The sequence below is a fragment of the Salmo trutta genome, chromosome 8 (genome assembly GCF_901001165.1).
Source record: "Salmo trutta chromosome 8, fSalTru1.1, whole genome shotgun sequence".
Taxonomy (NCBI): Eukaryota; Metazoa; Chordata; class Actinopteri; order Salmoniformes; family Salmonidae; genus Salmo; species Salmo trutta.
Genome location: NC_042964.1, coordinates 26,951,094 through 26,972,123, shown reverse-complemented (window position 1 = coordinate 26,972,123; position 21,030 = coordinate 26,951,094). Strand labels below are relative to the sequence as shown.

Genomic DNA, 21,030 nt, shown 5'->3' with positions numbered 1-21,030 from the left:
TAGAAATGAAAGCACTTTATGTATCTAGTCCCCCTATTCGAAGGTGTCATCAGTTCAAATTCACTTATGTAAGGGATAAATGCAGACATTCTGTACATTACTTTGGAAATAATGGACGACGTAGCGGAACGAGGTCGGAGCCAAGTCCCTTTGCGGAGTAAATTTTTCCAAGGTAATGTGCATAACGGAGGCGTTTGTCCCGCTTATACCACAGTTGGCAAAGAAGATAATACTAAAGCACACATTTAGGGGTAGAAATTAACATTTTGTGTTGATATTTACATTTTTAAAAGATAATTCATACTTCATATTTCGGTTGCTAGAGAAACGACCCAGTCTTTTGATATTTATGGTCGCAACCCAGTTGTTCGTTCTATATTCTGTTGCCATGCTCGGTGGAAACGTTTTTGTCCCTTGCTTCCTAGCTAGCCAACTAGCTACGGCTAACACAGTCACCTCTGCAGCCAGAATTACAGCGAAGTAGTTGCATTTGAGTTTGTTTAAGCTGTTTTCTATTGACATTAATTTGGATACATCCATAACAATGAGCTGATGATGCTTGATTTTGCCTGGCATAGCTAGAAAAGTTTGTCTTCTCTTCAGGACACTCAACACTGTTCATTATGAGGAGATCACATTGCATATCAAACACTAGGCTAGAAGCTAGCTAAATAATTTGTTGCTAGCAAACCTGCCAATATGACTGCCAAATTAAAAAAATACTAGTTGCTGAAAACAGCTGGTCATACTAGAAACATTTGGGAGTATTTGACAGCAAAGTGCCACTTGTGTCATGACTGCAACAGTAGATCATCAGATGCTCAAAAACAAATAAATGCTGGCTGCTATGTTTTTCAAATCAAATTGTATTGGTCACATACACCTGGTTAGCAGATGTTATTGAGAGTGGAGCGAAATGCTTATGCTTGTAGATCTGACAGTGCAGCAGTATCTAACAGGTAATATTAACAATTTCACAACAAAACGTAATACACACAATCTAGTAAAGGAATGTGATAAGTATATGTAAGTATAAAATATATGGATGAGCAGTGACATAGCGGCTAAGATGCAATAATAGTAAAGAATAGATAGTGAAGGATACAGTATATACAGTTGAAGTCGGAAGTTTACATACACCTTAGCCAAATACATTTAAACTCAGTTTTTCACAATTTCTGACATTTAATCCTAGTAAAAATTCCCTGTCTTAGGTCAGTTAGGATCACCACTTTATTTTAAGAATGTGAAATGTCAGAATAATAGTAGAGAGAATGATTTATTTCAGCTTTTATTTCTTTCATCACATTCCAAGTGGGTCAGAAGTTTACATGCACTCAATTAGTATTTGGTAACATTGCCTTTAAATTGTTTAACTTGGGTCAAACGTTTCAGGTAGCCTTCCACCAGCTTCCCACAATAAGTTGGGTGAATTTTGGCCCATTCCTCCTGACAGAGCTGGTGTAACGGAGTCAGATTTGTTGGCCTCCTTGCTCGCACATGCTTTTTCAGTTCTGCTCACACATTTTCTATGGGATTGAGGTCAGGACCATCCCATTGATGGCCACTCCAATACTTTATTTATTTATTTATTTCACCTTTATTTAACCAGGTAGGCAAGTTGAGAACAAGTTCTCATTTACAATTGCGACCTGGCCAAGATAAAGCAAAGCAGTTCGACAACATACAAAAACACAGAGTTACACATGGAGTAAAACAACATACAATCAATGATGCAGTAGAAAAAAATAAGACTATATACAATGTGAGCAAATGATGTGAGATAATGGAGGTAAAGGCAAAAAAATGCCATGGTGGCAAAGTAAATAAAGTATGGCAAGAAAAACACTGGAATGGTAGATTTGTAGTTTGAAGAAAGTTAAAAGTTAAAATATAAATAATATGGTGCAAAGGAGCAAAATAAATAAAATAAATAAATACAGTAGGGGAAAAGGTAGTAGTTTGGGCTCAATTAAAGATGGGCTATGTACAGGTGCAGAGATCTGTGAGCTGCTCTGACAGCTGGTGCTTAAAGCTAGTGAGGGAGATAAGTGTTTCCAGTTTTAGAGATTTTTGTAGTTCGTTCCAGTCATTGGCAGCTGAGAACTGGAAGGAGAGACGACCAAAGGAGGAGTTGGCTTTAGGGGTGACCAGAGAGATATACCTGCTGGAGCGCGTGCTACAGATGGGTGCTGCTATGGTGACCAGTGAGCGGAGATAAGGGGGGACTTTACCTAGCAGGGTCTTGTAGATGACCTGGAGCCAATGTGTTTGGCGACGATTATGAAGTGAAGGCCAGCCAACGAGAGCATACAGGTCGCAGTGGTGGGTTGTATGTGGGGCTTTGGTGACAAAACGGATGGCACTGTGATAGACTGCATCCAGCTTGTTGAGTAGGGTATTGGAGGCTATTTTGTAAATGACATCGCCGAAGTCGAGGATTGGTAGAATGGTCAGTTTTACGAGGGTATGTTTGGCAGCATGAGTGAAGGATGCTTTGTTGCGAAATAGGAAGCCAATTCTAGATTTCACTTTGGATTGGAGATGATTGATGTGAGTCTGGAAGGAGAGTTTACAGTCTAACCAGACACCTAGGTATTTGTAGTTGTCCACAAATTCTAAGTTAGAACCGTCCAGAGAAGTTATGCTGGATGGGCGGGCAGGTGCAGGCAGCGATCGGTTGAAGAGCATGCATTTAGTTTTACTTGTGTTTAGGAGCAGTTGGAGACCACGGAAGGAGAGTTGAATGGCATTGAAACTCGTCTGGAGGGTTGTTAACACAGTGTCCAAAGAAGGGCCAGAAGTATACAGAATGGTGTCGTCTGCGTAGAGGTGGATCAGAGATTCACCAGCAGCAAGAGCGACATCATTTATGTATACAGAGAAAAGAGTTGGCCCAAGAATTGAACCCTGTGGTACCCCAATAGAGACTGCCAGAGGTCCAGACAGTAGGCCCTCCGATTTGACACACTGAACTCTGTCAGAGAAGTAGTTGGTGAACCAGGCGACGCAATCGTTTGAGAAACCAAGGCTACTAAGTCTGCCGATGAGGATGTGGTGATTAACAGAGTCAAAAGCTTTGGCCAGGTCAATGAATACGGCAGCACAGTAATGTTTCTTATCGATGGCGGTTACGATGCCGTTTAGGACCTTGAGCGTGGCTGAGGTGCACCCATGACCAGCTCTGAAACCAGATTGCATAGCGGAGAGGGTGCGGTGGGATTCAAAATAGTCGGTAATCTGTTTGTTGACTTGGCTTTCGAAGACCTTAGAAAGGCAGGGTAGGATGGATATAGGTCTGTAGCAATTTGGGTCAAGAGTGTCACCTCCTTTGAAGAGGGGGATGACAGCAGCTGCTTTCCAATCTATGGGAATCTCAGACGACACGAAAGAGAGGTTGAACAGGCTAGTAATAGGGGTTGCAATAATTTCGGCAGATAATTTTAGAAAGAAAGGGTCCAGATTGTCAAGCCCAGCTGATTTGTAGGGGTCCAGATTTTGCAGCTCTTTCAGAACATCAGCTGAATGGATTTGGGAGAAGGAGAAATGGGGGAGGCTTGGGCGAGTAGCTGTGGGGGGTGCAGTGCTGTTGAATGCAGTAGGGGTAGTTAGGTGGAAAGCATGGCCAGCCGTAGAAAAATGCTTATTGAAATTCTCAATTATAGTGGGCTTATCGGTGGTGACAGAGTTTCCTATCCTCAGTGCAGTGGGCAGTTGGAGGAGGTGTTCTTATTCTCCATGGACTTTACAATGTCCCAGAACTTTTTAGAGTTGGAGTTGCACGAAGCAAATTTCTGTTTGAAAAAGCTAGCCTTGGCGTTTCTAACTGCCTGTGTGTATTGGTTTCTAACTTCCCTAAAAAGTTGCATATCGCGGGGGCAGTTCGATGCTAATGCAGAACGCCACAGGATATTTTTGTGTTGGTTAAGGGCAGTCAGGTCTGGGGAGAACCAAGGGCTATATCTGTTCCTGGTTCTAAATTTCTTGAAAGGGGCATGCTTATTTAAGATGGAGAGGAAGGCATTTTTAAAAAATAACCAGGCATCCTCTACTGACGGGATGAGGTCAATATCCTTCCAGGATACCAGGGCCAGGTCGATTAGAAAGGCTTGCTCGTTGAAATGTTTCAGGGAGCGTTTGACAGTGATGAGTGGAGGTCGTTTGACCGCTGACCCATTACGGGTGCAGGCAATGAGGCAGTGATCGCTGAGATCTTGGTTGAAAACAGCAGAGGTGTAATTAGAGGGCACATTGGTTAGGATGATATCTATGAGGGTGCCAGTGTTTGCGGCTTTGGGGTTGTACCTGGTGGGTTCATTAATAATTTGTGTGAGATTGAGGGCATCAAGCTTGGATTGTAGAATGGCTGGGGTGTTAAGCATGTCCCAGTTTAGGTCACCTAGTAGCACGAGCTCTGAAGATAGATGGGGGGCAATCAGTTCACATATGGTGTCCAGAGCACAGCTAGGGGCCGAGGGGGGTCTATAGCAGGCGGCAACGGTGAGAGACTTGTTTTTGGAGAGGTGGATTTTTAAAAGTAGAAGTTCAAATTGTTTGGGTACAGACCTGGATAGCAGGACAGAACTCTGCAAGCTATCTCTGCAGTAGATTGCAACACCGCCCCCTTTGGTCGTTCTATCTTGTCTGAAAACGTTGTAGTTAGGGATGAAGATTTCACAGTTTTTGGTGGACTTCCTAAGCCAAGATTCAGACACAGCTAGGACATCCGGGTTGGCAGAGTGTGCTAAAGCAGTGAATAAAACAAACTTAGGGAGGAGGCTTCTAATGTTAACATGCATGAAACCAAGGCTATTACGGTTACAGAAGTCATCAAAAGAGAGCGCCTGGGGAGTAGGTGTGGAGCCAGGCACTGCAGGGCCTGGATTCACCTCTACATCCCCAGCGGAGCAGAGAAGAATAAGTATGAGGGTACGGCTAAAAGCTATAAGAATTGGTCGTCTGTGACGTCCAGAATAGAGAGAAAAAGGAGCAGGTATCTGGGGGCGATAAAATAGCTTCAAGGTATAATGTACAGACAAAGGTATGGTGGGATGTGAGTACAGAGGAGGTAAACCTAGGCATTTAGTGATTATGAGAGAGATATTGTCTCTAGAAACATCATTGAAACCAGAAGATGTCATAGCATGTGTGGGTGGAGGAACTGAGAGGTTGGATAAGGTATAATGAGCAGGGCTAGAGGCTCTGCAGTGAAATAAGCCAATAAACACTAACCAGAACAGCAATGGACAAGGCATATTGACATTAAGGAGAGGCATGCTTAGCCGAGTGATCAGAGGGTCCAGTGAGATTCAGACAGCTAGCCGGGCCATAGGTAGCAAGCTGGTGGAAGATGGGAGGGAGGTCTGTTTTTAGCCGCCTCGTGCGTTTCCGTCTGTGGGTTAGTGGGGTTCCGTGTGGAAGGGGGGACCTGTCCAAGTTGGCAAAATAGTTAGTTATAGTGGCCCAAGAAAAGTGTCCGACAGACCTATTCAGATCGCAGCCGAAAAGACAGCTAACGATTAGCTGGCCGCAGATGGGCGATCAGGTTACGTCGCGACGGAGGGGCCAGTTGGACAACTCCCTCGGGCAGATAACGTCGGTGATCCAGTCGTGAAGACCCAATGGGGCTCCGCATCGGCAGTAAAACGGGTCAGGATAGGTGAGTTGTAGCCCAGGAGACACTTCAGCTGGCTAGCTCAGGAATAGCCCACGAGTGGCTGACGGAACTCTTCAGCTGGCTAGCTAGCTAGCTCCGTAATAGTGTGTGTTAATTCCGTGACCGACGTTGCCAATAGTCACTCAGGTAGCAGCTAGTTAGCTGCAAGATCCAGGTGTAAATGTCCAGAGCCTGCGGTAGAAATCGAGGAAAGGAGAGAGAATAGGTCCGATATGCTCTGGTCTGAGTCGCGCTGTACAAAAACTGGCGATAGCTTTTCGAGCTAATGGATAGCTGAGGACAGCTAACCGTAGCTAGCTGAACTTCAACGTTAGCCAGTGAAAATGGCTAACCTCTGGCTAGCTTCTGTCGTGGAATTCAGATGAGGTAAATAATACTTTCTTTTTTTTTTAAATTGATGAGGCGGGTTACAGGAGAGTGCTTTGAGGTTGAGTATTTAGAATAAAAAAAAATGTAAAAAGATAAGTAAAGAAAAAATATGTAAATATATATATATATATACACGGGACACGACAGGACGTCTGAAATACCTTGACTGTTGAGGATCTTATCCCGATCTTATCCCGGTATTGGGATTCATTGTCATGTGACCATGGCGGGGAATTCAAAACTGCAAGAGTAATCATTTCAAAAAATCAAATAATCAACTATTTTCCTCCATTTGAAAGATATATCTCCTAAATCTAACCACGCTGTCCGATTTTCAGAGGCATTACGGAGAATGCATAAAGTTAGGTTATGTGAGGAGAGTACATTGACAATAGCTGCGTGTAATGTTTAGCCAATTCAAAGAAGGGCATCAACAGACAGAAAACTAGCTAGAATTATGCACTTACCTTTGACAATCTGCATCAGATGACACTCATAGGACATTATGTTATACAATACATGCATTTTTAGTTCCATCAAGTTCATATTTATATCCAAAAACAGCATTTACAGTCGCGGTGAAATTCAGAATTTTTTTCGGCTCGAATGCACCCAGTGAATCCAGCATTACAAATCACGGAATTACTATTCGAAAACATTGGTAAATTATAATATTGTCATTCAAAGAATAATATATTATCATCTCGTAATTGCTACCGAATGGCCAGATCTCAAAATAACTTTACTGGGAAATCACATTTTGCATAAACTGGGTACTATGCTAACAACAATAAGCTATATGCTAAGCTAAGCTATACCGTTAGCATTAGCATCATCTAATATCGATAATAACATTCTAAATATCCCCTTACCTTTGATTATCTCCATCAGAAGGCGCTGCCAGAGATCCCAGGTCCAGAACAAATGTGGTTTCTTTTGACAAAGTTCATAATTTATGTCCAAATAGTTAGCGTTCAGTAGGCTCCCACAAAATGAGGTGGGCAGTGTAAAGTCACGTCGAAAAGCTAAAGAAAACCTAGTAAATAATCTATTTACGTTTGTTTAAACATGTCAAACGTTGTTTAGCACTAATCTTTTGTTCCATTTTTAACGTGAAACATCAGTAAACATCAGTAATATTTTCACACAACCTATCAAGTGTCTAGAATAAACGATAATGACAAAGGCACTCTTCTCAGATTCATGCGCAGGCGCAAAAAATGAAGTGATGACGTGTCAACTTGTAAGCTTTCTAATTCGGTCTGTATTCATGACAGATGCTTCCAACAACTTTCTAAAGATCGTTGACATCTAGTGGAAGCAGTAGGAGTTGCGAACTGAATCCTTTCTCACTGTGGTATCTTTAAAACAATGACACTAAATAGTACAGTCACAAAATTCTCATTTTTTTAAATCTATTTTTCACAGGTTTTTGCCTGCAATATGAGTTTTGTTATACTTACAGACACCATTCAAACTGTTTTAGAAAATTCAGAGTGTTTTCTATCCGAATGTGTTAATAATATGCATATCCTAGCTTCTGAGTTGGTGTAGGAGGCAGTTAAAAATGGGCACATATTTCTTTCAAAATTCTCAATACTGCCCCCGTGGCCCGTAGAGGTTAAGCCATTTTGCCACAACTTTGGAAGTATGCTTGGTGGTCATTGTCCATTTGGAAGACCCATTTGCGACCAAGCTTTAACTTCCTGACTGATGTCTTGAGATGTTACTTCAATATATCCACATAATTTTCCTGCCTCATGATGCCATCTATTTTGTGAAGTGCACCCTCCTGCAGCAAAGCACCCCCACAACATGATGCTGCCACCCACGTGCTTCACGGTTGGGTTGGTGTTCTTCAGGCTTGCAAGCCTCCCCCTTTTCCCTCCAAACATAACGATGGTGATTATGACAAACAGTTATATTTTTGTTTCATCAGATCAGACATTTCTCCAAAAAGTATGATCTTTATCCCAATGTGCAGTTGCAAACCATAGTCTGGCTTTTCTATTATGTCGATATAGGACTCGTTTTACTGTGGCTATAGATACTTTTGTACCTGTACACTGTTTTTTCTGAGGTCTTGGCTGATTTCTTTTGATTTTCCCATGATGTCAAACAAAGAGGCACTGAGTTTGAAGGTAGGCCTTGAAATACATCCACAGGTACACCTTCTTAGCCTATCAGAAGCTTCTAAAGCAATGACATCATTTTCTGGAATTTTTCAAGCTTTTTAAAGGCACACTCAACTTAGTGTATGTAAACTTCTGACCCACTGGAATTGTGATACAGTGAATTATAAGTGAAATAATCTGTCTGATAACAATTGTTGGAAAAGGTACTTGTGTCATGTACAAAGTAGATGTCCTAACCGACTTGCCAAAACTGTAGTTTGTTTACAAGAAATTTGTGGAGTGGTTGAAAAACGAGTTTTAATGACTCCAACCTAAGTGTATGTAAACTTCCGACTTCAACTGTACATGTGAGATGAGTAATGCGAGATATGTAAACATTCTTACAGTGGCATAATTAAAGTGACATGTGTTCCATTTATTAAAGTGGCCAATGATATCAAGTCTGTAGGTAGGCAGCCGCCTCTCTGTGCTAGTGGTGGCTGTTTAACAATCTGATGGCCTTGAGATAGAAGCTGTTTTTCAATCTCTCTGTCCCAGCTTTGATGCACCTGTACTGACCTCGCCTTCTGGATGGAAGCGGGGTGAACAGGTAGTGGCTCAGGTGGTTATTGTCCTTGATTATTTTTTGTTGCCTTCCTGTGACATCGGGTGTTGTAGGTGCCCTGGAGGGCAGGTAGTTTGCCCCCAGAGATGCATTGTGCAGACCGCACCACCCTCTGAAGAGCCCTGCGGTTGTGGGCATTGCAGTTGCCGTGCCAGGTGGTGATACAGCCCGACAGGATGTGGATAGGGGGGTGCTCCCTTTGCTGTTTCCTGAAGTCCACGATCATCTCTTTTGTTTTGCTGACATTGAGTGAAAGGTTATTTTCCTGACCACACTCCGAGGGCCCTCACCTCCTCCCTATAGGCTGTCTCGTCGTTGTTGGTAATCAAGTCTACCACTGTTGTGTCGTCTGCAAACTTGATGATTGAGTTGGAGACGTGCATGGCCATGCAGTCGTGGGTGAACATGGAGTACAGGAGGGGGCTGAGAAGGCTCCCTTGTGGGGCCCCAGTGTTGAGGATCAGCGGAGTGTAGATGTTGTTTCCTACCTTCACCACCTGGGGGTGGTACTTCAGGAAGTCCAGGACCCAGTTGCACAGGGCGGGGTCGAGACCCAGGGTCTCAAGCTTAATGATGAGTTTGCAGGGTACTATGGTGTTGAATGCTGAGCTGTAGTCAATAAATTGCATTCTTATGTAGGTATTCCTCTTGTCCAGATGAGATTGTGCATTGTCTGTGGACCTAATGGTGCGGTGGGCAAATTAGAGTGGGTTTAGGGTGACAGGTAGGGTGGAGGTGATATGATCCTTGACTAGTCTCTCAAAGCACTTCATGGTGACAGAAGTGAGTGCTACGGGGCGATAGTCATTTAGTTCAGCTACCTTAGCTTTCTTGTAAACAGGAGCAATGGTGGCCATCTTGAAGCATGTGGGGACAGCAGACTGGGATAGGGATTGATTGAATGTGTCCGTAAACACACCAGCCAGCTGGTCTGCGCATGCTCTGAGGACGTGGCTAGGGATGTTGTCTGGGTTGGCAGCCTTGCGAGGGTTAACGTTTAAATGTTTTGCTCACGTAGGCCACGAATCGGGTTTCCTCATAGGACCTGCATTTCTGCAGTTGTTGGTTTAGATCTCTGTAACTTTAAAGCAAGTGCAGTCTGCATGAGTAGGCGCATATTGCATCATGATTGCAAGGTGTCCCGATATCTTTTCCAACTATCTGGTTTTAATGTCCATGGCTACAATGAATTCCTCATCAAGCAAAAATTGAAGTTGGAAGTTTACATACACCTAGGTTGAAGTTTTTAAAACAAATTTTTCAACCACTCCACAAATTTCTTGTTGACTAACTGACTTGACAAAACCATATTTTATCTACTTTGTGCATGACACAAGTCATTTTTCCAACAATTGTTTACAGACAGATTATTTCACTTATAATTCACTGGATCACAATTACAGTGGGTCAGAAGTTTACATAGATTACAGTGTCACAGCTGTTTGAATGATCAGACCAAAGCGCAGCATGTTCGTAGTTCCACATTATTTATTTAACCGTGAAACGTAATGCAAAACACAAACTTGAAATAACGAAAACAACAAACCGTGACGCAGGGAGGAAAACATACTACTCAAAATGAATAACCCACAAAACAGGAAGAGAGAAACCCCTACTTAAATATAATCTCTAATCAGAGGCAACGAGGATCAGCTGCCTCCAATTAGAGATCAACCCAAACAATCCCAACATAGAAATGGAAAACATAGAACAACCCTAAACACCCCCTGTCACGCCCTGCCCTACTCTACTATAGAAAATGTCATCTTACTAGGGTCAGGACATGACATACAGCTCAGTGCCTCTTTGCTTGATATCATGGGAAAATCAAAAGAAATCAGCCAAGACCTCAGAAAAAAAAATGTGTAGACCTCCACAAGTCTGGTTCATCCTTGGGAGCAATTTCCAAACGCCTGAAGGTACCACGTCCATCTGTACAAACAATAGTACGCAAGTATAAACACCATGGGACCATGTAGCCGTCATACCTCTCAGCAAGGTGACGCGTTCTGTCTCCTACAGATGAACGTACTTTGGTGCGAAAAGTGCAAATCAATCACAGAACAACAGCAAAGGACCTTGGGAAGATGCTAGAGGAAACGGGTACAAAGTATCTATATCCACAGTAAAACGAGTCCTATATCGACATAACATGAAAGGCCGCTCAGCAAGGAAGTAGCCACTGCTCCAAAACCGCCATAAAAAAGCCAGACTACGGTTTGCAACTGCACATGAGGACTTTTTGGAGAAATGTCCTCTGGTCAGATGAAACAAAAATAGAACTGTTTGGCCATAATGACCATCGTTATGTTTGGAGGAAAAAGGGGGAGGCTTGCAAGCCTGAAGAACACCATCCCAACCGTGAAGCATGGGGGTGGCAGCATCATGTTGTGGGGGTGCTTTGCTGCAGGAGGGACTGGTGCACTTCACAAAATAGATGGCATCATGAGGCAGGAAAATGATGTGGATATTTTGAAGCAACATCTCAAGACATCAGTCAGGAAGTTAAAGCTTGGTTGCAAATGGGTCTTCCAAATGGACAATGACCCCAAGCATACTTCCAAAGTTGTGGCAAAATGGCTTAAGGACAACAAAGTCAAGGCCATCACAAAGCCCTGACCTCAATCCTATAGAAAATGTGTGGGCAGAACCGAAAAAGTGTGTGCGAGCAAGGAGGCCTACAAACCTGACTCCATTACACAATCTCTGGCTGTTTTAGAAACTTTAGGGTGTTTTCTATCCAAAGCCAATAATTATATGCATATTCTAGTTACTGGGCAGGAGTAGTAACCAGATTAAATCGGGTACGTTTTTTATCCGGCCGTGTAAATACTGCCCCCTATCCCCAAAAGGTTAAGGTATAGGGGGCATCTGAATCGTCGGATGAAAAGCGTGCCCAGAGTTAACTGCCTAATACTCGGGCCCAGAGTCAAATATTTGCATATTATTAGTAGATTTGGATAGAAAACACTCTGAAGTTTCTAAAACTGTTTGAATGATGTCTGTGAGTATAACAGAACTCATATGGCAGGCAAAAACCTGAGAAAAATCCAACAAGGAAGTGGGAAATCTGATGCTTGTCTTTTCAAGTCATTGCCTATCTCACACACAGTGACTTAGGGTTCATTTTGCACTTCCTAAGGCTTCCACTAGATGTCAACAGTCTTTAGAACCTTGTTTCAGGCTTTTGCAGTGAACAGAGAGCGAACAAGAAGGCCGGGAAGTTGGTGACTCAGAAAATGACATGAGTTCATTGGCTTTTTTGAAATCTGTCACAGCGGTTGCAATGAGATGTTTATCTATAAATCTTTGAATAACAGTTTCATATTTTATCAACATTTATGATGAGTATTTTTGTAAATTGTTGTGCTGATTCACCGACAGTTTTGGAGGCAAAATATTTTCTGAACATCATGCGCCCATTGAAGTTAACAAAGTTAACCATTTTTAAAAAAGTTAACAATTTTTTTGCGATTGGATGATAATTATTTGACTAGGCTGCCTGTATTTTACATTGTGTTGTTATTTCGCTGAACTCTAGATGGTTTCATTTTATTTTTGACAGTGAAACGAGAGGCTACTCGGGCAAGAAAAAGACCGAACCCAAATGTATAGCCTCGTTGGAAAATATAAATGGACTGTTTGAAAATGTGAAGAAAACCCCCCGACGGCATTGCGCGTACCCTCAGTTTGGGAATACCTGGAATCTAATAGAATTGCTACAGGAAAGCACTAGACCATACTCAGAAGAGCGTCCAGTAATCATATAAAACTACTGTTTATAAATGAAATACCTGGCCGTAGACTTATAGGAGAGAATTTAAAGATTCTTATGCAATCAAACCCCATCTAAAAATAAAATAAGTCAAGGCATCTAAGAAGAGAAAGCCTACCCAAACATGGAAGTGGACAAGTTAATACAGTGGAGTAAATGGGACAATGTGGACCTCAGACATGCACTAATAGTAATCGGAGTACATGAAAAGGTTGGTCCTGCTGAAGTAGAGGAAGTATTGGATAGGAAGTTGATCTTTGGAAGGCTTAAAGTCTCAAAGAGAGAGATTTTGATTACTAACTGCTCTGGGCGGAATACATATGAATACCTCTCCCGACGACGTTTAAATATAAACCAAATAACTACCCGGACTATCTGCATTGTCCCCAGTCCTACAAGTTATGGAAATATGCTCTTTTAGTATTTCTCCAGTAGGTTTCCTCAAGGAGAAAGCCTTCACTTCTATGTCAAAGATAATAAATCAAAAATACTATAGTAAATACTACAGCATATTACAGTCCGCAAACACACTTCAGTAAATACTACAGTATACTACAATCTGCAAAAACACTACATTACTTACTATAGTATATACTACAGTTTTATTTTACTACAGTATTTATACTATAGTTCACTGTAAATACTACAGCAAATACTACAATAGTCATCAAAAACACTACAGTGAATACTATAGTATTTATACCATAGTATACTATAGTATTTTTTCATGTGGGGTGTTAGGGTATAACTAGGCCCTCAAAGAAAGGCCTTATGATATATGTAATGTATTGTCATAAAGAGTTAAGGCTAAGGCTGGTGGAACCGTTCATAGAGGGTTCTAGGAGGAACCCTTCAAAGATTATAGGGTTCTTGGTAGAACAGTTCATAAAGGGTTCTAGGTAGAACCCTTCATAGAAGGTTCTAGGAAGAAACGTAAGATTTTAAAATGGTTCCTGGTAGAATCGTTTATAGAGTGTTCTAGGAAGAACTCTTCAAAAGATTCTACCTAGCACCAAAAAAGGTTCCCCTATGGGGACAAACCGAAAACCTAGAGTGTAGGGCGGCAGGTAGCCTAGTGGTTAGACTGTTGGGCAGTAACCGAAAGATTGCTACTTTGAATCCCAGAGCCGACTAGGTGAAAAATATGTCGATCTGCCCTTGAGCAAGGCACTTAACCCTAATTGCTCCAGGGTCGGCGTCAATAATGGCTGATTCCTGGCCGTGACCCCACTCTCTGAGTGTGTCTCGGGGAGTGGGATATGCAAAAAAACAGATTTCCATTTCACACCACACACTTGTACAGGTTACACATGTGTACGTGTGAAACAGGACAAATGTAAGCACACTGGTTACAAGTAGTGCACTATGTAGGGAATAGGGTGCCATTTTGGGAGGTAACCTTTGTCTTTCTGGTTGTTCTAGTTCAGGGGTGTCAAACTCATTCCACAGATGGCTGAGATGCAGGTTTTTGTTTTTTCCTCCGTGGAATGAGTTTGACACGTGTTCCAGTTTCTCTTCTCTGCTCGCTCTCATATTTCTATCAACGATCATCTAATTCACTCTCTTTGTCTCTCTCTCTCTGTGTGTGTGTGTGTGTGTGTGTGTGTGTGTGTGTGTGTGTGTGTGTGTGTGTTACAGGTTCTCATGGTGTGTTCTGTGAGGTGCAGCCTACAGATCGCATGAGGCTGGACTTCCTGACTAAACTAGGCTTCCTGGAAATCATCAGAGGAGAGGCACGACACAGAGAGGGAGTGGTACTGGGCAGGCTGCTCTGAACACACACACATGCACACATGCTCACACACACACAGAAATGTACACACAAGGTGTAATGGTTCACCAAACCCACGGTTCGGTACGTGTTGCAGTTTTGGGGTCACAGTTCGGTTACGATACAGCAGAAAAATTAAATGCCAACAGTTAGCCTACTCTAGTTACTTTTTGTTTATTTATGAAAATACAAGGTGTTGGTATTCCTGATTGTGAAAACACGATTACTCATGAAAACTACATTAAAATAAAGTGCAATATGCGTGTGAAGTGTGTGTGTAAAAATGGCTCAGACGTTGTATAGGCCTATGCTATAATGTTTTTCTTACAAAGAGAAAAAGATGTGCACTTGTGTGACTCTCATAAAGGGAGCATGTCTGTAGCACAGTACTTCTCATCTCCCACTCCGAAGGTAATGTAATGAGCTGTCACTGTTAAGTAGCTCTGTAGACCTGGAGGTCCATTCATCTGTAGTAAGCATAACAGAGGGTGAATTGGCGAATGAATTTGTCGACCTCACCACCCGCCATTGTACAGAACTAGTTCCCGGCTGCGCCTCACAAAATGAGAGTTTTTAAATGCACCAATTAAGATCACAATTTTGATTACAACGTGGGCATAGGCTGTAGTTGTTTTAAGGGAATAGCCTGAAAAAAAAAATTCAGTACAGAATTACTCGAGGCATACATCGCAGCGTAGGCATAGCATATTTAAAAATAAAAAAAATTCATTAAAGTTCACAGTACGACCTGAGGTCCCTGTACTGCCACCGTTACACACCCATACATGCATGCGCTCACACATTCATTTGCATGCACGTACAAACACACACAGCACATGCTCAAAAACACACATATACTCATATGCGCACTAATAAACACTGTGTAGTACAAAAGGAACAATAGAACAAAACTACTGTAAGCTTAATCACACACAGGTGATACAGGGTAATGGATGACACAGTGCTGTCTATACACACGCGAAAACACATGAAAAGACAGAGAGGGCAAACACACGCGAACACAGATATGAACACACACAAGGCTGAGGGTTATATGGATGATGAAGACAGACACAAAACCAATATGTGCATCAGATGGCACACAGACAAAAACACACATACACACTGATAAATCCTACTCAGCGTAGGACATATAGCATCATTCACCACGTCCTTTTCTTTCTATCTTCTAGAAGCACAAGAACAACAACGCATCCGTTAAACGTTTTATACCTGAGACATGTCTTCACTAGAAACCAAGAATGTCCTTTTCTATTGAGGAGACTTGGGCTGGGATTCAATCCGATCCTGCTTGTAGACAATGCAGCTTTTAAAGGGAATATCCCCACGTTTGCGGAGATCGCATTCAAGGGATTGGCACAGACCCTGGAACTGACCATCTATGTAGCTTTATTACCTTTTTGTGTGTTTTTGTTCTACTTGACTTTTTTTTATAGTACTACTGATATTGATTACTGTACTTGTGCACGTGACAAAAACTTGACGAAAAAGCTGCAACATGGAAATTACTTTTAAATGACAACCACGCTGCAACAAGGTTTCGGATTGAATCCGGCCTTGGTTGAGAAGACTATCATCGGTCTATGTCTTTGACCTTTATTCGATTTAATGAGAATAATATACTTTATTTATAGAGTTAGGTCACAGATGGAATGAATTTAGTTATCAAAATCTTTGGCTAGGTGAGTGCTTGAGAACACTACAAACATGGGACAGTCAGGTTTTTTCTCTCGATCACTTCCTAACCATTCGTCTCCTATCTGTGTGACAACTTTTCTAGAACAGCAGTGCTTACTATTCATTGTCCTTGTATCACTGTCTCTGTCCCAAATGACACCCTATTCCATATTTAGTGCACTATGGTCAAAAGTACTGTACTATATAGGGAATAGGGGGCCATTGGGAAGGACCCTTTGTCTTTGTCTCACTATGCTTGCTTCAGTGAGCAATGGTTGTTTTGTAATGAGGTCTGTTGTTAGATGTGTATAGCCAGTGTTCATTCCTTTTAAAGGCAATGTTCCCAGAGATCACATTCACGGTAAAAGCTGCAGAGGTTGGTTCAATGGGAAATTACCTTTAAATGTTAAGCGTGCTACAACGCAGTTTTGGACTGAATCCCGGCCTAACTGTTCATTCAGGGTGTGTGAGGGTTAAACTATCATGTTACTGTGTAGAAAGAAGTCTACGTGTTTACAAATTACTGCATTAATACCAATGTTTTAAAATGTAACATTTTATAAAAATACTTTTTGTGTTGACACGATTAAAATATTTTTTCCTCCTTTCCTTGTGCCTTTCAGTGTCTGTTTGTCTTCCATCATGTCATGAGGTTATATCTCTTTAAGAAATGTATTTTTTATTCTTTTTTTTTCACATCTACAGTTCCTTCACAAATTCTTCATACCCCTTATTGCACATTTTGTGTGACAGCCTTTTGCAAATGTATTGAATATGAAATACAGAAATATCTCAGTATTCACACCCCTGGGTCAATACTTTGTAGAAGTACCTTTTGGCTGCGATTACAGCTATGAGTATTTTTGGCTAAGTCTCTAAGAGCTTTGCACACCTGGATTGTACAATATTTGCCCATTATTCTTAGAAAAATTCTTCAAGATCTTTTAAATTGATTGTTGATCATTGCTAGACAGCAATGATCAAGTCTTGCCATAGATTTTCAAGCCAATTTAAGTCAAAACTGGAAAGCAGACTGAACCAGGTTTTCCTCTAAGATTATGCATGTGCTTGTAGCTGTATTCTGTTTCTTTTTATCCTGAAAAACTCCCTAGTCCTTACTGATGACAAGCATACCCATAACATGATGCAGCCATCGCAATGCTTGAAAATATGAAGTGGTATTCAGTGATGTGTAGTGTTGTATTTTCCCCAAACATAACGCTTTGTATTCAGGACAAAATGTGTATTTCTTTGCCACATTTTTTGCAGTATTACGTAAGTGCCTTGTTGCAAACAGGATGCATGTTTTGGAATATTTTTCATTCAGTACAGGCTTCTTTCTTTTCACTCTGTCATTTAGGTTAGTATTGTGGAGTAACTACAATGTTATTGAGCCATCCTCAGTTTTATCATATCACAACCATTAAACTCTGTAACTGTTTTACAATCACCATAGACCTCATTGTGAAATCTCTGAGTAGTTTCTTTCCTTTCTGGCAACTGAGTTAAGAAAGACGCCTGTATCTTTGTAGTGACTGAGTGTATTGACACACCTTCCAAAGACCAATAACTTCCCTATTCTTAAAGGGATATTCAACGTCTGCTTTTTTAAATTTTTAACATCTACCAATTTGTGCCCTTCTTTGCGAGGCATTGAAAAACCTCCCTGGTCTTTGTGGTTGAATCTATACTTGAAATTCACTACTCGACAGTGGTGGGAAAAGTACTCAATTGTCATACTTGAGTAAAAGTAAAGATACTTTAATAGAAAATGACTCAAGTAAAAGTGAAAATCACCAGGTAAAAAGTACTTGAGTAAAAGTCTAAAAGTATTTCATTTTAAATATACTTAAGTATCAAAAATAAATGGAATTGCTAAAATGTACTTAAGAATCAAAGTATAAACCATTTCAAATTCCTTATATTAAGCAAACCAGACGGCACAATTTTAGAATTTTTTTCTGTGACGGATAGCCAGGGGCACACTCCAACACTCAACACATAATTTACAAACAAAGCATTTGGGTTTAGTGAGTCCACAGATCAGAGGCAGTAGGAATGACCAGGGATGGTCTCTTGATAAGTGTGTGAATTGGACCATTTTCCTGTCAAAATGTAACAAGTACCTTTGGGTGTATGAGAAAATGTATGTAAAATAAGTCAAAAATACATTATTTTCTTTAGGAATGTAGTGAAGTAAAAGTAGAAGTTGGCAGAAACCCCCAAAAACGACTTAAGTGGTACTTTAAATTATTTTTACTTAAGTACTTACACCACTGCTACTCGATTGAGGGACCTTACAATTATCTGTATGTGTGGGGTACAGAGATGGGGTAGACATAAAAAAAATATTATTGAACACGAAATAGAGTCCATGCAAACTATTATGCAATTTGTTAAAAATATGTTTACTCCTGAACGTATTTAGGCTTGCCAAAACAAAGGGTTGAATAGTTATCGACTCGACATTTCAGCTTTTAATTTTCTATAAATGTTTTACATTTTCTACAAACAAAATTCCACTTTGACATTATGGGGTATTGTGTGTAGATCAGTGATACAAAATCAGGCTGTAACTCAAAAACATTTGGAAAAAGTAAAGGGGTATGAATACTTTCTGAAGGCACTGGGAGAGAGAGAATTCCATCCAGTGTCATTAGAAAGGCATTTTAATTCACAAGCAAAACTGCTGAAACAGAACATGATTTAAAATGCAGGTATACAGTACAGTAAGGCTATGTTTAGACAGGCAGTTTGAAGTGATCCAAATCTAACATTTTCACATTTCCAATACAAATCTGATCACTACTGAGAATTGGATTGTAAACAACAATAATTTTACAGCTTTGATTCACAGTAATTGAACCTCTCCTCACACATGTGTACACTATCTCTCACTTACTCACATTACAAGATCCTTCCATCAGTTATGATGCAGCTCAGTGGTTTCAGTCCTACTGTCTATTAATCCCGTCGGACAAAACCCAACATCATAGATCTCACACTGGTGTGAATGTTCACCTAGATCAGGGTTTACAAACCTACATTTACACAGTCTCTCCACTCTGTACAGCAGCTTACTAGTCAAGCTAGACAGTCAGGTATCATATAAAATGCAGAGGAAATATATATTTTTTTATGTGACGTCCGGACCTCGGTGAAGAATGAATCTGGCCAGCGGGGGCTAAATGAGTTTGACACCACTGCCCTAAGATACCCCTGCCTCAATTCTAACCTTAACCATTAGGGGCAACTTCTTCCTACTCCTTATATCTCAGCTTCACCAAGGGTCTTGGTGGAGGTTCCAGGACCTAGATCCAACCAGTGGAGTCAGGTCCAGTTAGCTCGCAGCCAAGATGAGTCCATCCTGGGCAAAGTCCCTACAGCAGTGCCCCTAGGCCTTGAGGAAGCTCCAGACATGGAGCAGGTCAGTGGGCAGCAGCTTGTGGAGGATCATGAGGCTGCTGTAGTCACAAGATATAAGATTAAGTTTAGTGTCTACATTGTAGAATAATAGTGATAATAACATAATATGAATATGAAATAAAATGAAATAACACATATGGAATCATGTAGTAACCCCAAAAAATGTTAAACAAATCAAAATATATTTAATATTTTAGATTCTTAAAAGTAGCCACCCTTTGCCTTGATGACAACTTTGCACACTCTTGGCATTCTCTCAATCAGCTTCACCTGGAATGCTTTTCCAACAGTCTTAAAGGAGTTCCCACATATGCTGAGCACTTGTTGGCTGCTTTTCCTTCACTCTGTGGTCCAACTTATCACAAACCATCTCAATTGGGTTGAAGAAAGGTGATTATGGAGGCCAGGTCATCTGATGCAGCACTCCATCACTCTCCTTGGTCAAATAGCCCTTACACAGCCTGGAGGTGTGTTGGGTAATTGTCCTGTTGAAAAACAAATAATAGTCCCACTAAGCGCAAACCAGATGGGATGGCATATCGCTGCAGAATGCTGAGGTAGCCATGCTGGTTAAGTGTACCTTGAATTCTAAATCAATTACTGACAGTGTCACCAGCAAAGCACCTCCACACCATCACACCTCCTCCTCCATGCTTCACGGTGGGAACCACACATGCAGAAATCATCCATCCACCTACTCTGCATCTCACAAAGACACGGCGGTTGGAACCAAAAATCAAAAATGTTGACTCATCAGACCAAGGACAGATTTCCATCAGTCTAATGTCCATTGCTCGTGTTTCTTGGTCCAAGCAACTCTCTGATTCTTATTGGTGTCCTTTAGTAGTGGTTTCTTTACAACAATTCGACCATGAAGGCCTGATTCACACAGTCTCCTCTGAACAGTTGATGTTGAGATGTGTCTGTTACTTGAACTCTGTGAAGCATTTATTTGGGCTGCAATTTCTGAGGCTGGTAACTCTAATGAACTTATCCTCTGCAGCGGAGATAACTCTGGGTCTTCCTTTCCTGTGGTGGTCCTCATGAGAGCCAGTTTCATCGTGGCACTTGATGGTTCTTGTGACTGCACTTTTAAAGTTATGGAAATGTTCCAGATTGACTGACCTTCATGTCTTAAAGAAATTATGGACTGTCATTTCTCTTTGCTTATTTGAGCTGTTCTTGCCATAATATGGACTTGGTCATTTAACAAATAGGGCTATATTCTGTATACCACCCCTACACAACTGATTTGCTCAAACGCATTAAGAAGGAAAGAAATTCCACAAATTAACTTTTAACAAGGCACACCTGTTAATTGAAATGCATTCCAATTGATTACCTCATGAAGCTGGTTGAGAGAAAGCCAAGAGTGTGCAAAGCTGTCATCCAAGGCAAAGGGTGGCTACTTTGAATGTCAAATATAACATATATTTTGATTTGTTTAACTCATTTGTGGTTACTACATGATTCCATATGTGTTATTTCATAGTTTTGATGTCTTCACTATTATTCTACAATGTAGAAAATAGTAAAAATAAAGAAAAAACCAGCAATGAGTAACTGTGTCCAAAC

The 21,030-nt window shown here is 41.1% G+C and overlaps 1 protein-coding gene and 1 non-coding gene across 3 annotated transcripts in view; both read left to right on the top strand.

The window, feature by feature from the left end:
- si:dkey-183c6.8 (protein O-GlcNAcase) overlaps window positions 1-16,638 on the top strand; it is a 48,844-nt gene extending 32,206 nt beyond the window's left edge. For both annotated transcript variants that reach the window (XM_029760684.1, XM_029760683.1), the window contains exon 18: window positions 14,199-16,638. In XM_029760684.1, coding sequence (XP_029616544.1) covers window positions 14,199-14,335 — 137 coding nt within the window. In that variant the 3' untranslated portion in view covers window positions 14,336-16,638. The remainder of the gene's footprint in view (window positions 1-14,198) is intronic.
- On the top strand, window positions 12,966-13,018 carry LOC115199266 (U7 small nuclear RNA). The gene has a single exon (XR_003879360.1). It is a non-coding gene; the product is annotated as a U7 small nuclear RNA (small nuclear RNA).
- Window positions 16,639-21,030: the final 4,392 nt, after the last annotated feature.